Here is a 19,845-nt window from a genome sequence, read left to right as displayed (position 1 = left end):
GTGCAACCAGCATGGGTTTATTCTTCACTCAGTCACTGTTGTCTGCAACTACTGGCGATCAGTCCAGAATGTAGTTTGCCTTTCAGTCAGTCAGTTGGGCTAGGCTCCAGCTTTTTGCGACCTCGGTATAAAAGATGGATGGACGGATGGACAGACGGATGGAGGGATGAACAGACAGACAGATGGATGGGATTCTTTGTTGACTTATTTAGTCTAGTCACGATTTTTAATGAGTTGGTTAAACTGAATCATTGCAACTCAGTACGCAAGAATGCAGCCAGGCCTTCAACGCAGTTCACTAGTTGGTATCTCCAAACACTTTCCCCATGAGTCAGTTGTTTATTGTGTGTGCTACAAGTATAATTGCGTGTGTGTGTATGCGTACCTCATTGATGATGCCCACAGCACCGTGGATTTTGGCTACGTGCCCCAAAAGAGCAGGCCATTGTTGTCCCACAGTCCTGAGCTTTGGCAGACAGCTGACCAACGAGGAGGGGCTGGCTTGAGCCACGTCCACCAGAGTGCCTAGAATGGCCTCAATTAGAGACTGGTTGCCTAGGTAACTGACAAGGGTAGGCACCTGGGGGCTCAACATCTGAAAACAAAGTTGAATTCATACTTTTACCATGAGTCTAGCAACACAAGGTTTTGGTAGTGTGCAGATTGAGCAAGCGGAAGGGTGAATATGTCTCTCTCAGAGGTGAGCAGAATGAGATGAACAGTATGGTGACTGATGATAAACAAAGACATGACTGTAGGACCGTCTGGAAACACTCTGGCAGTGAACTGTTCCTCCTCATTATCCACAATGAGACAGCACTGGATCAGACGATTGCAGAACACTCCTGCTGCTTCAGTTTAAGTCACTTCAACTGAATAATCACATTTGCGTCGCATTGAAACTCAGAAAATTCTAAACGGTCGTTTTAAGATGGCAGTGATGAATGAGACATTCTTTAGGGACACTTCATTCATCAACCAAGTGGACACGGCTAGCATATGATTTTTTCTTTACTATTATTAACATAGTGACATAGTTATGGTTGAGAACTGAACAATTAGTCACCTAAAAATATGACATGACCAACTCTTTAACATTGCAGTGTCTGCTAGGAAGTAAACATTTTATTTTGATCATAAAGTGTTGGGTGTTGTTGTTGTCTGTGCTTTAGAGCAATGTTGACATTTTATTTCCTTCCACACCCTCTTTAGTCCTGACATTCCGTCAAGCAACACACACAAGATAAATACAATCTCACCAGCGGATGCTGCTCAGCCACCATTTGAAGCAGTCTGATCAGGTGTTGCTGTTCTGCAGAATCCAGCTGTGACATTATAGCAGTGAGCTTGCCAAGGTGACGGTGTATGACATTAGGTTGTCTGGGGTAGACTGAGGGGAGTACACGGAGGAGCATGTGGTTGCCTGCGGACAGACGGGAAAAGACACTGAACACAGGTCATATTTTCATTTGGATCATGTTCAGCAAAAAAAATAAAAAGAAACCACAGGTCATATTTTTATTTGGGCTTCAGGTTTTACAACAAGATGATCCATAGTTGTAACTCATCTTAACGAACTGCTTTTGTCGGATGTGTAAAAGCTGTGGCAAGGTCACCAATAAATATCGAAATCTTTCAATCTCATTATGTCCATTTCCTCTTCCAGCACACTTAAGACTTGGCTCTTCATAAAACTAAACACATATTGTAGAGGGCATGTACAAAAACAAAGCTTTTTAAAGATTGAAGCTGAGCTTTTATGGGATTCTTCTGAGGTATTTCAAGGGTCCGCATAGGAATACTCTGTGGGGGATTTAGGAGTTATACTATTGGACCCTCAGGCATGTGCATGTCTAAACACATGGAGAGCATGTGGGAAAATAATATATACGTACAGTGCGAAAACTTCCAGCATTTCCTTTTAAGCTCTGCATACACTGGTTGATTTCTGCCGTGTTGTTTTTAAATCCCAACTCACCCGAAAGACTAAATCTCCTGTGATGGGAAATCTTTAAGACCGCATTGTATGTTGCACCTGGTGCTGGTCTATTTATTTCCTACATAAGACGCTAGTGTGCTGTTTCATGCAAGAATGATATCGGGGCCAACCTGGTATAGTTAAATCATGTCTGCCGACAACAATAATCTAATATTTGTCTGTCGATGACAAAAGGGTGCCCAAGAGGCGAATGAAGGACAAATGTCGGACAGGGAAAATTTGCTGAATTGCTTACTTTTGATAAAAAGTAACAAAATGTTACTCTTATCATTTGCAGTGGAAATGAATAAAAACACAAATGTTCATCCTTCATGCCAATGCTGGATTGATTGGATGTTCATTTATTTAGCTCAACTACACTGAAGGGAAATTTGATCATTAAACTCCATCTGGACAAGATCTTGGTTGAACACAATTTTGACATACTCAAAATTCACCTAATAATACTTCCAGTCACTTGTTTCCAATTCCGTCTTGCTCCCTTAGATATTGATCAGTTAACAATCACTCACAGCACCTGAAATCAGTACTGATTCACCAATGAGTCAACCCAAAGTGTGGAATTTGACCTTCACAGCCCCAATTGACAACACAACCCAGCATCCCGAAAGACCAACATCACTTCTATATGGCTTGTTGTCATTAGGGTGCCTTAGGGACCCAGGTGAACTGGAGCCTATCCCAGTTGATTTTGGGTGAGATGTAGGATACACCCTAGGCTGGTTCCCGGCCAAACTCAAACAAAGGTGACATATTTAGGTAATTACATAATGGGAAGGAAAACACTGTGGTAACAGAACTGCTAAAATGACAAAATCATTAAGTTAAAATTGTGCATACAAACCAGTACAGCTGCCTCAAAAGTTGGATTTATGAAGACATGTGCTGTACGTGAACACCACAGCTGTTCTTCTCTCCAACCACAGCTGTATTTACTGTCTGGCATTTAATATATGACCCCTTTTCCAGCGTGTCTCGAGATTGCTTGACATGGAGCATAAATTACGATTGTTTGCTCTTTCTCTGCCATTCCGCAGAAATGTCTTACGTGATATATCACCTTTAAATTTGACCCGTCCTCACTGGTTAGTTGTGCAAGACAAACCAAGTTGTATAACAAAGCTGTATTTGTTCCAATGTTAAGTACAGTGAAACGTTTGTAAACATCAAAATGACAGCACATCAACACCGCAAATTGAAGTGGAACTTCTTAGTCAAATGCACATTTCCAGCCAATAAGGATGTCTCCTTAATAATCATACAATATCATATAACCTGTCATCTGTGTGCAGTTCATGTAGCACACAGAATTAAATGTTCAGTTTTCTTTCTAAATGTTCTTGGATTTATTGACTGTTTTCTACCGGGGGTCAATTAGCTCAATAAATCTTGGTGGCCAGTGTCACATGAGCACACAAAAGAGATCTGTGAGCAAGTGTTTGTTAGGTTGTATCCCACATGGGTTTGCTTTACTTGTCTGTTCCTAAAGTCATATATGTCACTTGAACATCTCAAATATGTGAAGGGGGGAGTGATGGTCACATTAAGGCACAGGGGAAAAAAAACTTCTCTCAGGGAGACCATAATTTTTAAAATACTGGTCAAGAGTTCATTATATCCATTTAAATGTATCGCTCCATCAAAATAAGTGGACGCACAGTCATTATGGTCTAAACCACTGGCAACAAAAGTGAATGCACCCCAAAGTGAAAATGTGTCAACATTTTATGTGACCACCAATTTTTTCCAGGAGAGTTTTTTTGTTTTAAACCAAGGATTCCCAGGTTGACACTGGAATCCTCTTCCATTCCAAGACAACCTTACAGAGTTGGTGGGTTCGAGTTTAGGTCTGTGGTGGCTGTTTGTGGGGTCGTTATATTGTTGGAAGAGCGCCTCGTGGTCCCGTTTCCCAAGGAAGGGGATCGTGCTCTGCATCAGTATCTCGCAGTAAATTCTGGCATTCATAATTACCTCTGTAGCTTCAATACCAAGAGCTTCCACCCACTATGCTTGGCTATGGGCAATACTTCTTGTTTTTAAGTTATTGTTAAGTCGTAGTTACCTTTTACGAATGAAGTTATGGAACAATCTGCGATATTGCACAATGAGTCGGACAGGGTCAGCATTTCGTACTGCTGAGTCAGTAGTGACTGAACAGGAAAACTGTGTTTCTATTTGAATACCACTTTACATTATTTCAGTATGAGTCAGGATTGTCAGGAAGTAAATGGTATTTCTCAAGCTTGAGTTAGGTTACCAACATCTAATTTACACATTCATAAAAAAGATGACGTGCTGTGACTTGTTTCTGTTACTGCTTATGAGGGTGCAACAGTGCTACTGCCACAAAATATGCACAACAAAAATAAGATCAAGAATCTTAACTTTCTGGCAGTATAAATTCAAGTCATAAATTTTGGATCAACTTCATTTTCAATACTTCAAACTTACCCAAACTTGTCAATCATTGTTTCAAAAAAATGTTTTGGGATTGGATTATATTTTGTTGGATAATATACTAGATTACATTAGATTCAGTTTTTATGTAAATTCTAAGGTAACACAAAATTACAATTGAACAGCAACAATTTCAACAACATTAAAATGTACCTCACGAAACCACACTTCTACCCATTTAAGGACCAGGTACAATACACAATTATGCAAAGAGACACACCAAAGACACTCAAGAAGGCTGCAAAGAGTAGCCAAATCCTCAAATCCCATGAGGAAGTGATTAGGTCCCTCTGCAACACCAAACAGACAAAAGCACACATAGTCCCACACAAGGAAACATATGCGTGATCTTCACACATAACCAACATCATCAAAAGATTTTCTGAGTCACAAATAATAGTGTAGAAAACAGTGAAGCAATTTAAAAATCATTTAGAAAACTGCTTATTCACACAGGCACATGCAAACTCTGCATGGGGCAAAAATCAATCTCTCTGTTTCTTCTTCCATTACCTGTATCTCCCTCTCCCTGTGCGCAGCGGCAGTAAAGTCTGATTACGACATACAAGCTACCTCCAACGACGCATTACTCACTGCTTTGCCGTATTCGCTCTCAGGCTGAGGCTCGGCTCAAATTTCGTTGGCACAAAGAGCGCTTTCAAAACGTTTGGAGGTAAGGACGATGGTCTGGTTTTATTTTAATGTGACCATTATAAAAAGCAGCATCACCATATAGTCACAGAAGAATATTTCTAAGCAGGCTAAACAAGAGGAGGTTAAAAGGAAGATTTAGCTCAGATTTTGTAATATCAGGGTAAAAAATACTACACATTAAAAAGTTAACAGAAAATGACCTTTGACCCAGACTACACCATGCAAAACCTGCAGAACATTTAACTCATGAATTCCAATATTGAATAATACATATTTGTAAAATGCTTACATCATATTTTTGATATAAAATTTCTATGGCCATTGGAGGACTTTATAAAAAGTTCCCTAACCCTTCTGCACGATCAGACGAGAGAACAAATAGCTAGTTCAAACATTGCTTTGTGGAACGCTGATTGACTTCCACTTTCTTTGTATTATGACCAATTTTCTAATGTGGACGTTAACAGTTTATATACAAATATAGTAAAAGTAAATGAGTGTCTCCCCTGAAAACGTGTTAATTAATGGGAAACAGACTTGTGCGTGAGTTTAATCCACTAAGCCCCCTTCTGTATCTCCGAATCTGGCTGGAGTAGAGGACACCGCTCGGCTTGCTGCCAAGGATTGCTCAGCATTTAACCAGAAAGAATGGGAGCGGTAGAGAGGAAGAAGGGGAGGATGTGGAGGGGGAGGAACAAATGTTGCATGAGGTATCAGGGAGGGAGAGCTTGAAAAAGAGAGCGGTGGACCGGAGAAAGTGAGAGACCGGAGGGGACCACGGGGACTGATAGAGAATTTCCTCACATGCACGCAAACACAGAGAGAAACACAGAGGAGGCCAGCCATTTTCCTCACACATCTGTTTGGTTCTGCCACCTGTGAACACTCACTCACACATAGGCATACGCACACAGAAGAACATCATGTTGTACTGGAAGCTCCCCCTGGCAATGGGTGCGTGGTCGATATGTGTATGTCTGACTCTGAACTATGAGGACGATATCGAAGTCAACTATGCCGACACCTACTACAACGAAATCACAGAAGATGAGACGCCAGAACGTAAGTGTTACACTTGACCAATTAACTCCAGATTTGAATGCTTCACTTAACATTTTTCTTGGCCGTTAGGAGTGGTAAAAATTTCACTTGAAAAAAAATGTCTATCCATTTAAACAAAATAACAAGATAAAAACTAACAAAACACAGGCTGTAAATAAGAACAACTTGGAAGTCAAACAAATATTTCACAACTTTGGGGCTTCCACTGTATTCTGTCAGGTGTGACAAAGCTGCAAATTATATTATGGATATTTCATCATCTCAGGCCAAACTAAATGAACAAAGTGCACGCCTAACACCACACAGCTTGCATTTTACAAGTTTGTTGATTTAAACCTAGCAGGAGGTCTCTTTGCACCGTCAACAGTTAAACAGCAGCAAATGTCGCTCGGGCAACATCCCAGTTTTTATAAAGCTGACTGAACCTCCTTTAGATGACTAGTACTGTGTGTAATGACAACATTGGTCACACTAACAGAAAAGAGTGACATAAAGAAATGAAACTGAAGAAAGTGAGGTAGCCCAAAAGAAGACACTGACAATTTAACCCTTAACGGAATTTGAATATGTGTCTATGAATATGAGAGAGGGGCCGTGGCACAGTTCATTTAACTTTTTGTAGTCCTTCCAACATTTTTTCCCATAGTAAATAGAGGAAATAAATCTTTTGAGGGTTAACTTGAATTTGATTATCACTGAATTGAGGTCACATAACAAGGTTCCACTGTAAGAATATCCTTATATATTTTTCCCCGATTGGTTGGGGGTAATTTTACTGTCACATCATGAGGGATGATTTCTATCAAAAAGAAAAAAGAATCAAACGTCTAATGTTGAAGTTACTCTTGTTTCTGATTTTTAAAATCAGTTTGCATTAAGCCTCCAGATTGTGTTTTTTGTTTGTAAATTCTAACCAAAAACACTAAAGCCACTCTGGGGAACATGAAGTGTTCAAAACACACCCAGCAAGGTTTACTGTCTCATCCCCATGATTCGAAGTCACGTAATGAGGTGAAGATCAAAATTATGCAAGTTCATTTACAGACCCACTGAAATCCCCTAGAAATGTTTCTCTGACCTACTTTTGTGAGTCATTGGCAGGGCAAAAAGCCTCACAGTATTTTTTTCTTGTAGGAATTAACCAACCTGAACCTTTGTCTCAGGGACCAAATTGTTTCATGGTTGATCTGGCGCTAGTAATGAATGGTGCTTTTAGAGTGGGCCCCGCCAAATGGCATTATGTTAATTAGCTGCAGCTCCGAAAAGGTTACCGTGGGGGTGTAGTTTTACACTTGACGGTTGGGCAGGCACCTCCGTAAATGTTACACTTGTGTGGCTTCCAAATGCTTTCCGTAATCATGTTGACACTGGTCCATGTAGCGGTCATAGTTCTGCTCAATGGTCCTGAACCACACCAGAGTTTTGTTTGCAAGACCACCTCTTAAAGCTGCCTGAGTCCATTTGTTTGGTGTGGCCCAGGGTTTGGATGATCACCAGAATTCCTTTATCCAAACAAATCTTGTCAACGGTTAACACAACCTCAATGTCAGACAATGTACTTGTCATTCTCAACATCAGAGTGCTTGCTTTGGTACCCAGCGGTAGAAAAATGATTCACACTTTTATTCCACTTTACAAGCCATATTTGTACTTCACACTTGATGTTGCAGAAAGACAAAATAAACTTCAATTGAAAACTAGCAGGAGGAATTTGTCATGTTAACTAAGTTGTTCGTTCTCCTTTTTCCATCTGTAGCCACACCGAGTGCAACTCCCTGTAGTTCTCCAGACCTCACAAAGTGGGACAAAATTTTCTCAATGCTGGAGAATAGCCAGATGCGGGAGAACATGCTTCTGCAGTATGCCGATGACATTGTCAAAGTGGAGATGGGGTCTCTACGTGGGGAAATCCTCAGGTCAGTTGGACGACTGAATGGGATGTTTATGCAAAAATGACAAAAAGCATCTGGGTCCCGTTGAGTAACATCTAATATTTTACAATTTCGAAAAACGGATGTTCACTTGAATCACCAACAAGTCATAACGTCACAGTATTTAGTCATAATAGATTGCAGTAACTCCGTTTTAATCATTGATGTTGTTTCCGTTGGCTAGATTTGTGGCCCAGTATGGTGGTTCATGTGGGGTTGCAGTGGAGACAGCGGGAAAGAGGTTGGCCTTGCAGTTGGAAGGCCGACTAAGAGAATCCCTTGAACGATTAAAATTTGGAGATTACATTACCACCGCTGATGGAAATTCTGTTGGGAATTCAAACCACCTGGAGGCAATGCTGCAACAGCTTCTCTCTGCCACACGGAGCCAGGCAAGCCGACTTGGTAAGCTAGAAACCAGCTGCTTCAGCCACCGAAGAGGTGCGAAAGAAACATCGCAACTTTCGCAGGGTGGAAGAGTTGGCCACAGAGAGCAGGAAGTTACAACACAGGAAGTAGCTTTGGAGGCAGCCTTGGCTATGCTGCAGCAGACGAGAATGGAGATCCAGGAGGTACTAAGTTCATCACGGCGCAGACACCTGCCTGCAGGTAAATTGTGGACTCTCTTTGGATTAGATTTCATTTTTTCCAACGTGTCATCCTTTGTTAATTGTCAAAAAGTACATGACTCATCAGATGATTGATTCAATCTTTCGTGATCTCCAATGCACTTTCTTTTCACACAGGTAATGAGATGGCCATCCTCTTCCCCATGCGTTCACGTCGCATCTACACTTCAGTTATACCCGATGTCCCTCTGTCACTGTCCTCTTTCACTGTCTGCCTGTGGGTGAAGCCAGTCACAGTCTCCAACAAGACTGTTCTGTTCTCTTATGGCAACCGTCGCAACCCATATGAGATCCAACTCTTGCTCAGCCACACATCAGCTCTATTCACCATTGGAGGAGAGACTCATCTGGTGGAGGCACGAGGTGTCGTCAAGGCAAATGGTACTACAGAATGGCTTCACCTATGCGGGTCTTGGTCCTCTGAGCAGGGCCTGGCAACCTTGTGGGCAGGTGGGGAAAAAGTTGCTTCCACATCGGGAGTGGCAGAAGGACACATCCTGCCAGATGGAGGTTCACTCCAGTTGGGACAGGAAAGGAATGGTTGCTGCCCTCTGACCCCAAGCAGCAGTGGGAACGGGGTGCCAGGCTTTGAGGCAGGGTTTGATCCCAAGCTGGCATTTGCAGGCAAAATGACGGGAGTGAACATGTGGGACAAAGTGCTGCCAGAGGAGAAGATTTCCCAGATGGCTTTGAAAGAGGGCCAGGGTTGGGAGGAAAGAGGGAACATAGTGGCATGGGGTGTGACAGAAATGGTGGCACATGGAGGCGCTCTATTTATCAACTAAAATAGACTCCCTAATATTCATAAGCCTTGATCTTGCCTATCACAAACATTTAAATCACTTTAATGCTAAAACTGAGGAAATGTCATCTTTATTCAAATATTTCATGGTTTATTTGTGCACCACAATCACTTTTACTGAGGCTACATGTCACACTCGTTCCTCATTGCAACACACAAACATTGTCAAGCATTCATCTCGGAAAGTGTGTGTTGTAGCAGGAAGCGTGCTGCGAGCGATGTTTACCAAAGACCTAATTAGGGTGAAAGAAAGAGTCCATTGTGAAAGTGAGCAACTTCTGAGCCAAGAAATAAAAACTCAGCAGACACAAGAGGGGAACCAGAGGATAAAAATAATAAAAATGTTTTAGTTGTAGCGCCATTTATTTACTTTTATTGATACATTTAAGTAATTATTAGAAGCTCAGTTTTGTCATACACGGCTAAAATCCATCTTTTGGCATGTCAAACTTGGTCTTTGCTTTTCTAAACTAAAGGCCATCCACAGATTAGTCTCCTGTTGGACTAAATAAAAAAAGGTACCATGTAAAAAAACTTTGTAACGTAATGAGCCATGCATCATGTGATCCAGGCAATACTTGTGACTAAACACTGCTGTGCATACTTTCTGCTAAGCTCAGCCGACTCTAGAAATAACTTTTAACATTTCAGCTGTACGCAATGTTTTATTTTTTTTCCACTTTTTGCCTCACCAAGTTAAGTTTGTTGGATTACTTTGTACTCATCATGTTTACATTTACGTATATTAGTCATTCTATGTCTGCGTAGTCAGCTGTTCAGTACTTTCTACACATAGTGTAATATATATTTTTTTGCAATACAGTTACATTGTAAAATTGTTATATTTGGATTTCATTGTTTTTATATAAGTGAGGGGAATGTTTACAAGGTCTGGTCTTTTGTGAGTTAAATTGTTTTGTAGAATACTGTACAGATATGAACTGAATTTGGTTTCCCTGGTAATGTCGACGGGTGAAAATGAATGTATTTGCACATAAATATATCTTGACGGAGAATGTGGGATGAATAAACATATAATAGTATATTTGTTTGCAGAAGTTTTTGATTTCTGAGAGAACTATTTCCCATTGTGGCTAAAGGATGGTTATTTTTATTGTATACCTTACACAAAAATACAATAACATAATACGACAATAATTACTGAAACAAATTCAAGCAGTAGGGTTGGGCAGTATTCAAATCCGCAATTTATGTTTGCTTACGTTTTCACCGAATGGAATGGGTTAAAAATTGCACTTTTGCAAAAAAAAAAACCCGCATCATGGTCTGAAAAATATGAAACATCCAATTTTGTCATTGTAGTAAATTTTCTCTACACTATATATTGTCCATTTTTTGAAAACATACCCATGTGCTAATGGCAAAGCACCATCAACGTTTACAGTAGTACACTGTTGAACAGCAGGGTGTTCATTATCCACTATCCATTCATTCATTTTCTGAGCCGCTTATCCCTTTTGTGAATTGCTTCTTTTAGCGTGATGTGTAGGTCGTGTTACGGTTCAACTGGCTTCAATATTAGATAGCTCCCGATTCCAACTGTGTCCGTCAGGGTAATGTCAGTCCGTTAATTTTGTGTTTCCTGTCTGCACAAGCAACTTACACGCACATGCACACACTGACTCACACGCCTCTCATATTTAAACTACAGTATGTGTGCATACTGGAAGGAATCTTACTGTCAGTAATTTGCACAGAGCAAACATCAAATACTGGATAAAACCACGTAAATAAAACCATGTTAAAGGCAAGTATGATTAAATAATTTAAGTGAAGACAGCATGAACATTCACATTGAACATTGAAAAGTTAAATACATTAATAATAATAATAATAATAATGATAAAGATGAGAAGACCTAATAGAACAGTTTAAAGCAGAGTTGCTGCTCTCTGATCGTCAGGAAGACTAATCATAAAAGTTTCATAAAAGCTGTTCATTCAATTTTAATTTCAATTTTAGGAATTAATAAAAGACCTCGATCACAAGAGCTGAGAATTCTGGGTGATTCATAAGTTCAAAGAAAATAGGATGGATAAAGAGTATTAGGAGCTTTATAGCCAATAAAAAATACAATAAAATGAACGCTCAAATGGCTTTCGAGCTGCCTGCTCTCGGCCCCTCAAGACAAAGTAGAATAGATGCATGCTGCTCAGCTGAAGATGTATTGCTTGATAGATGACATCTTAAAATCTTGACTGAGAACTTCATTGTCAGTCATGCTCATATAACCACGATATCACAAACTCCATTATTCACCTCACCGATGCATTACATCAGCGTAGTTTCCTTCACACAGTGCTGCTGAGCGACACATGAGTGAAGAGGTCATCTGTTTTTGTTTATATGAGCTGCATGTGTTGGCGCATGTTTTCTGTGTTTACATTGCACTGTTTACATTCACTTCCACCCGTGGTTGGCAGGGGTGAAATATCAGAGCTCGGTTTTATGTGCCGAAACACCACAAAAAGAAAAATATAATTGGGAGTTGTTACTTTCAAGGCCTCAAAGTTCATCATCCGTCTACTGTTTGGTTGTGTCATCGTCTGGCTTTAAAAAGGACCACCAACAGTTTGTCATCCCCGGCGAGCTGCACCAGCGGGTTTTGTGCAATTGTAACGATAAGATCTTTTTGGCATCGTTATCGGTTTCCTCGCTTGAAGCAGTGTTATCACGGAGTCAACAATTTCAGCACTGTCACATCGCAGCTGACAAAGCATTCACTTGATACATGCATGCTATATCATCAGTATAATTATGTGAGTATTGTCCAACCTGCAAGCACGCTGAGCGTTATGGCCTCCGTATGCTCAGCCAGTAGATCGATCTCAACTATAGCAGCCAGCGAGAGATAACTGGACATGTTCCTGCTCAGCTCTCTGTTCCCTGTATCCAAGAAGCGCACCGCCACCGGGACAGCCAACACCATGACTGATGGACAACTGTAATTCTGTGAAAAAAGAAAGGAAGATAAGGGAACAAGCAACAAAATGATCACCACTTGAGAACAGTAGAAAACCTTTGAGTTTAGCCAAAACATTATTTCACTAGTGAAAAAATCTACAGGTATTTTTACAGGTATTATTTGTGAGCAAGATCTGTTTGACAGTAATGTAATGCACTAATTAACTAACTAAGGAATCTGAGAAAATAGTAAAAATACAAGATATACAGACAGGGGGAGCACAACTCCCACGAAAGCAAACAGAGACGCACTAGCGCCCTCAATTGGTGAAACGGATATGGCTATGATATGAGTGCATGGAGTATGTGAAGACGAGGACAGCAAAGGGAGATTTCTGCTAATCTGCCACTTGATGGCATGATGTAAAAAATTGCATATGTGACTACTATTCCTGCATGTTGGTGCTATGCTATTATTGCTTGACTAAATGTTCACTCTGCCTCTCAGTGGACTTACGGCCATTTGAGCATCTGTGGATCAAACGACAGGAAGTCAAAGTGAGAACAGAAGCACAAAGCAGACATATGGCTAGAGGGTAAAGGAAATGAAAGGGCAGCTGAAGTTGAAAAGACTGCTGGGAGTTTGGGCAACAAAACCAGGTGCTTTTGTCAAATGTGTGTGTGTATGCATGTGAGGCAGTGTGTGCATGCGTGCGCTAAGACACCACCTGATTACAGGGGTATTAAGCACATTCCTATTTCCACAGCGAGTACACGGAGGAAGAACAAAATCTGACAACATTACTTACATCATGTAGCTGTGGAGATCTGGTGTCCCAGCGGTAACTCTACTTTGGTATGCCCCACAAGATGGCGCTATTTATTCTAACTCTCATTCTCTGAGTAGTTTCTCCAACCACTCCTCCATACCACTTTCCTGTTCATTACTGATTAAACCCTTGACTTATAGTTCTGGACTTAAAAATGATAACTCCAGAAAACAAAAATCCTCCCCGGTAGTGATTTTAGGCTTGTTTTCCGGTCCTTTTAGAAAGATCTCAACAGGAATGCCCACTTTTAAATGCAAAATGTGTTGGCTTGATATTTAGACCGGAGTTTGGAATGAAACTCTAACCAGGATGGATGGCAATCGCCCAAGGGACCAATGACGTCTTTTTACGTCTAATTAAATTGCGGCGCTACCTTGATAACCCGTGCCGCTCTTCGGGCTCGGCTATCGGACGACCAGTAAGGCACCTGCAGAGAACTGTTTTAACTGACCACAGGTATAAAAAAGTTGAATATTACCTAATGTCCCCAAAACGTGACCAATCATCCCCATAATTAATGTGCACATCACTACTAATGGCAACTTCAATCTCTGAAGGTATCAAAACAATCTGAGGCTACTGCAGTTTTCTGTTAAGTATGCCTAAGGAGCAATGTACGATGCCCGATTAATTTCAGATAATTACTGAGGAAAGCGCATCATTTCATACTGTCAGCAAGAATACGCTAAACTCACCTCAACAGATTTTGTTGAGCGAGCAAGAGAGAACACATTGCATAGTTAACTATGCAGGTGCATGACTGTGCGTGTGTGCGTGTGTGTGTGTACCTGCAGGATGCAGCTGGTAATGTCGGAGGCTATCTTGGTGTGCGGCGTGTCCTCGAAATTGTCACCTTGAGGCGTGAGGTTGTGTTCCAGACACGACTCCCAGAGCCCTACCAGGGCTGTGCTGTGCCTCTCGATGGAGCTCGTCTCCCTGATGGCAGTGGTGATGCGAGTGATACAAATCTCCACCACCGCCTGGTCATTGTCATTGGTCAAATAATCCTGCATGAAACACATACTGTATTTAAATTAAGGTGACCTTTTTAAAGACAGGAATATATTAAAAACAGGCTACAAAAGTCACGATGAGGAGAGCTTTGTAATTAATACGTATCCATGATGTCACAGGACCGGAGACTATCAATGGATGTTCTTCTTTGGATCAGTGGATTTTACTTAGACTAGCAATATCTGAGACATCTTTTGGTCATGTTCCCAAAGTCTATTATTTGGCCTACTAACTGGTGAGCAGGAGATGGACTTGATCTGGTTCAGAGCCTGTGACAAGCAGTCTTCGATCGCAGCATCCTCCAGCGAAAACAGATCGCCCGCTCTGGACAAATCCCTCTGGCCCAGCACCTGACTGAAGAGTTGGTGCATCCTAGTCCTGGTAGACAATGCTTTTGTGACCCAATGGTCAGCAAAATGTTATAATCCCCTACAATATAATGAGTATAACTCCAACATAATGGTTGAGAGTTGACTCAATTCTGATGAAATTCCATTCTGCAGCTTTTTTCTACTCTTGGTTTCAAGGGACCTTTGAAACAGTTCCAGCAAGATCCCTGGACAAAAGAGTACATGTACTTTGAAAAGTCACTTTTGTGTTTTTGCCATAATTCAGGCTAGTGGAAACCTCAGCGATATTTAGTTGTTTCCATTCAAATTTTCATCCCCTGTGTCCCAGATCAAGGTATGTTGGAAAAAGGATCAACTTGGCCCGATGTTTTTCTGGGTCTGCATGAAGCCTGTTACCATGGAGACAGCATATTCCAGAGAATGTAGTCGTGTCACACCCGAATCCTGATAGACAGAGAGAGAGAGAGAGAGAGAGGGAGAGAGAGGAGTCGGGGCAATCACTAGCTGCAAATTCTGGGACGTTAAGTTTGTATGTTTTCTTGTAGGCATTCATTTGCATAAAAAAAAAGCATGATATAATAAGACAAACTGGGTCACTCACTTCAGTTAGGAGCAGAACAATACTGTATTAAATACCAACCACATCAAATGACATGCAGAAACCACAGCGGTGATGGGAAAATGAAGCTTCAAATTTGCTTCATGAATCAGTTCTTGTATTTTTGATGATACTGTTCAACGTTTGAAAACTGAAACAAGACTGACTTGCCCTTTCTTTAAGCCAACATTGCCATTCAGGTGTCAAAAAATACAACTGATTTATGAAGACAGATTTTCAGCTTCATGATGGGAATCAGTGTACACCATGTTTTAGGTTACTTGACAAAAGTTCTCTTGCGTTCCAATGACTAAATATTGAGAAAAAGACTCCTCGGCTGTCACTTTTGCTAATTTTTCATCACTGATTGTCTGATTCAATCATCAAGTGCAAGTTGGAAGGCAAAATGGTGTAACTACAATCCTCCTCCAATATGCTACAAAGCCACAGTATTTAAGACTTTTGCAGACTTTGCAAATCTCCACCAAGTCAAAGCAATTTCATTTGTGTCAAAACCACAAGACACACCCTCATTGATTTCTGCAGGTTGTACCTGTGGGGGTAGGGACCGGGCCGGCCTACGAATCTGAAAGTCCATGTCCATTGATGCCCATTGAAATGCTTTCATGGGCTAAAAAAAAAAGTATATGTTGATAAATATTTTAAAAAATCCACAAAGAGGTAAATCCAAATGTGCGAGGGCATGAGTATGCAGGATCCACTTTGTATGTCTTCATTTGTCAAAATGTTCATGTGGAACGTCGAAATTACAAATATGGAAAACAAATTCTGTATAAGTAGCACCCACATTTAATACATTCTAACTTTATCCACCTATTGAGGAAATGTGTGTGGTATAATGCACAGATGTCAAACTCAAGGCCCGGGGGCCAGATACGGCCCGCCACTTCATTTTATGTGGCCCGCGAAGATCTTTTTTTGAAATATTTGACCAGTTTTTACTCGTCTGATTTGAAATCGAGTTATTTGTCAGTTTGTTTTGTAGCTTTTACTGTATATAATATGAGGTGCTCATACATTTATTTGGGTTGACAGTCATAATGGCCCTCCGAAAGAAGCTATGACTACAATGCGGCCCGTGAAAAAAAACGAGTTTGACTCATTAGACTCTAATGGTATAATTTACAAGCAAACAATAACATGCCAACAGAAACACTATTTTCTTATTGCAGAAACTAAACCGACTACATTTTGCAGAGTCTTGTGATGGAGAGAAGGAATCGTGCTCGCACACAAACACTCACACACTTTGGCTCTTTCTTAAAACAAGCAATCCAGTGTGTTTGCTGTTTTTTCACAAATTAGTTTGCTTAGAACACAACTCCACAGCCATAAGCATATGTATCTGTGTCACAGCCAGCAATCTTCACTCGGTTCCCTCTACAGCAGAACCAACACATACCCTTCATCTAGTCATGCTGGCAAAAGACCAAATAGACCAAAGAAAGGCACAAAGAGGAGCACTTTGGATAACTTGCTGCTGGGGTTGGCTGTGGAAACCCGCCCATGTTTCCTGGGTAACCACATCAGGAATCCTTGCTGGTCAGAACAGTTACACAGAAGTAGTCTAATTACAGATGTAAGGAGAGTTATCTATCACTAAAAGATACGTGAGTGAGTGAGTGAGTGAGTGAGTGAGTGAGTGAGTGAGTGAGTGAGTGAGTGAGTGAGTGAGTGAGTGAGTGAGTGAGTGAGTGAGTGAGTGAGTGAGTGAGTGAGTGAGTATATACTATATAAACTATATACTATATAGTTTACTCGCCAGCTCATCACTTCCTGTCTCATCTGTGAGCTTTGATGGGTTCCAAGTTGGAAAGTAGTAATTAAAGTAAGAAAACTATATTATCTGGTACAAACTTGTAAATGGCTTAAGGATAGAATCTCATTCAATTGTCCAAGTGAAGTGGTCAGTGAGTGCGCATTTAAAAAAACATGTGGAGAAATGTCCATTTTAAAACTATTTAACCTATCTGCTTGGTACTACTAATCACCCAGCTCCAGCTGAGTGAGCGCAGGAATGCAACCTTTAAACACACACTTAAATTCCAGTTGGACACTCACTATTTGAGTTTACAAATAACTTGACTACTACCTTAAATGTGTTATTATTTTCTGTGGTAGGTGGATGATACAAACTGGTCATGTTTTATCATTGGATGAATGAATGTTAAACTGAGAAGCAATGAATGGGGCACTAGTTGAGGGGTGACTGTGATGGGTGGTACACGCTGGGGGGGCCCTGCAAAAGTGCTGGGGTAGATGGGGACAATTCCACTTGAGGGTCTGCTCTCTTTCTGTTCATGTGGCCCACTGGCTTTCCTACTGTCTTCACTTAGCACACAGCGAGACGGAGAACACTGGCTCTTTTGTACCACCTATAAGACAGACCCCTCCCTCCTTCACCACTGCATGTCTGCACGTCTCTCTGTTCATTCAGCCTTATCCAACTGTATAATGTGCACCTGCGTTGCATGTGAGACGTCTCCCACACATAGAAAATATTTTAAGAGTGATGTTGTGTGTACAGATAATTATCATGTTGGACAAACAACTCCGTTCATATAACATTTACAAAGAAGAAAACAGTTCACATATTCATGACACATTCAATCTCTGGGTGGATGAGTTTGCAGTCCGTCTAACCTTGTTGAAATGGCTCTTTATATAAAATCTTTCCGACCAGTTTATATACAGCAGGTCACGTAAGACACATGTAAGGAGAGACAACCATTAACTCACTCACTGAGTGGGAACTGAACAAGGCAGGCGATTTAATCACTACAACATCGATGTCTTCATCTGTAAGCAGATGATGGCGTCGCAGTGGATGACTGATAAATAAGTTGCCTCACAGTTCAGAGATCGGCGAAGTTTGCACATTTTTGCTATGTCTGTGTGGGTACGCTGATTTCATCTCACATTCCAAAAACATGCTTGGTAAATTAAAAACTCAAAATTCTAGGTGTGAATGTTTATCTATTTGTGCCCTGGCATCACGTTCTAGGTGTACACTGTTTCTTGTCTGCCTAATCTCAACTGGGATAGGCTCCAGCACACCCTTGACCTGCGTGGGGATAAGCCGTACAGAGAACGGATGGATATGGCACCTTGTTTTTTTCACACTGGGGCTCTGCCAAATGAACATACTGAAGTATGGTCATCTCAAGTCAAACATTGTAGCACTTGTTGTTGATTATTGGAAAGTTGGAGGCCAACTCCAGAAATATGCAGCCACCCTGGTTAATAAAAACATGAATCTGTTAAAGGGCCACTTCCTTTGCTTCTTGTGCAATTTTCCACAAAAGCATGTATTTTTAACACAAGTCACAACGTGAAAAAAAAAAAAATTTCCAACAGAAGTGTAAAGGCATAAGTAATGCTACAAATCCTATAAATTCTTGTTGAAACATTCAAATGTCAAGCATGTTTAACACTACACTCACTTTTTCATTGCAAAGTCCACTTAAGGCCTTTATAATCAAAACATACAGTGCATATTTTATTCCATGACTTCCCAAAGCTCTATAGCAAATAATATGACCATGGGCTAGTTCCCAAACTAAACTGCGACTGATGCAATAGATTACAAGAAGAGACGCCTACAACAACTGCAAAAAAACTACTACTTTACTAAAACTAGTCTGAGCATAAAGGATGTAAATTGGTGAATAGTTGTCTTTCTCACCCAAAACCACAAAAGTAAAATAATAATAAAAATAAAAATACTGGCCACTAGGCTGACATTGTACCCCGAATTATTACAGTAGGCATTTGCTGTTTTTGTTTTTCTCGTTAATGCAGTGTTTGTACTTATTATGCACATTTTTGGATGATTGTCCTTAAATTGGGCTAACCTAAGAAAATAATTACAGGGCAGTGTATGTGGCTGGCTGCTGTCCAGTTTAGTTGTGTTCCCCACCTTCCGCCCAAAAGACTACTGGGATAGGCTCCAGCATATTTTTCGGCCCTCGTGAGGATAGAGCGGTTTGGAAAATGGATGGATGGATGTAGAAGAGGCTGTACCAGAGAATGTCCCCTTGGTCCTTGGAGTCCATGGAGAACACGTTATATCATTTCCTTGACATTTAATATACGTTACTAATCAAAAAGTCAAGTTTCATTAGCTGCACTTCTATTTTTAAGTTCTTACCTGCCTGCTATAACAAAGCGAGCCTAATCATCTAATGGATTTAAGTCATCTGACTTGCTCTGCACACTATATGGCCTTTGGCTTCATTGTCTTCATATTCGGTTTGATATCTGGCCTTTAATGCACCACTGGGCTCAATTCAATCATGCATATTCAATTCAAATGTGGCTGTGCATGAATCAAAGTGTGAGAATGGAGTTTCTCCTTGTACATTTCACACTGAGAGGATTTCCACAGAAGAGAGGGAAAGCTCCGGTGGAACAGTGTCTCACATTCACATGCATTTCTGAAACATTCATTATTCATCAGCTCCCAGCTTACTTTCACAGGCAAAACTCACAGTCTCGCACTGTGGAGCGCAACATAAGCATGTTCACAGTTCATCAAAGTTTGAGCAGGCAAAAGAAAAATAAAGCTCTTTTC

General features: G+C 40.8%; 2 protein-coding genes across 3 annotated transcripts in view; one reads left to right on the top strand and one right to left on the bottom strand.

The window, feature by feature from the left end:
* Positions 1-19,845, bottom strand: part of veph1 (ventricular zone expressed PH domain-containing 1) — a 41,474-nt gene that overhangs the window by 20,032 nt on the left and 1,597 nt on the right. The window contains exons 2-6 of one of the 2 annotated variants that reach the window (XM_037268684.1): positions 14,537-15,097; positions 14,078-14,296; positions 12,331-12,505; positions 1,260-1,423; positions 386-595 (exon numbers count right to left, since the gene is read on the bottom strand). In XM_037268684.1, coding sequence (XP_037124579.1) covers positions 386-595; positions 1,260-1,423; positions 12,331-12,505; positions 14,078-14,296; positions 14,537-14,674 — 906 coding nt within the window. In that variant the 5' untranslated portion in view covers positions 14,675-15,097. The remainder of the gene's footprint in view (positions 1-385; positions 596-1,259; positions 1,424-12,330; positions 12,506-14,077; positions 14,297-14,536; positions 15,098-19,845) is intronic. The other variant, XM_037268683.1, reaches the window with a different exon arrangement.
* ptx3a (pentraxin 3, long a) lies at positions 5,753-10,579 on the top strand. Its single transcript, XM_037268704.1, has 4 exons — positions 5,753-6,172; positions 7,929-8,088; positions 8,288-8,712; positions 8,850-10,579. The coding sequence occupies exons 1-4, from the start codon at positions 6,034-6,036 to the stop codon at positions 9,515-9,517; spliced, it is 1,392 nt and encodes a 463-aa protein (XP_037124599.1). The 5' UTR covers positions 5,753-6,033; the 3' UTR covers positions 9,518-10,579.

The sequence above is a fragment of the Syngnathus acus genome, chromosome 13 (genome assembly GCF_901709675.1).
Source record: "Syngnathus acus chromosome 13, fSynAcu1.2, whole genome shotgun sequence".
Classification (NCBI taxonomy): domain Eukaryota; kingdom Metazoa; phylum Chordata; class Actinopteri; order Syngnathiformes; family Syngnathidae; genus Syngnathus; species Syngnathus acus.
This window is presented reverse-complemented; position numbering and strand designations above follow the sequence as displayed.

What these genes read in the sequence shown, in the direction of transcription:
- ptx3a (XM_037268704.1), top strand. Translation starts at nt 6,034, where the DNA reads ATGTTGTACTGGAAGCTCCCCCTGGCAATGGGTGCGTGGTCGATATGT. An exon ending in AGAAGATGAGACGCCAGAAC is followed by an intron (nt 6,173 to 7,928) that starts GTAAGTGTTACA and finishes TTCCATCTGTAG; the next exon opens with CCACACCGAGTGCAACTCCC. An exon ending in GCGCAGACACCTGCCTGCAG is followed by an intron (nt 8,713 to 8,849) that starts GTAAATTGTGGA and finishes CTTTTCACACAG; the next exon opens with GTAATGAGATGGCCATCCTC.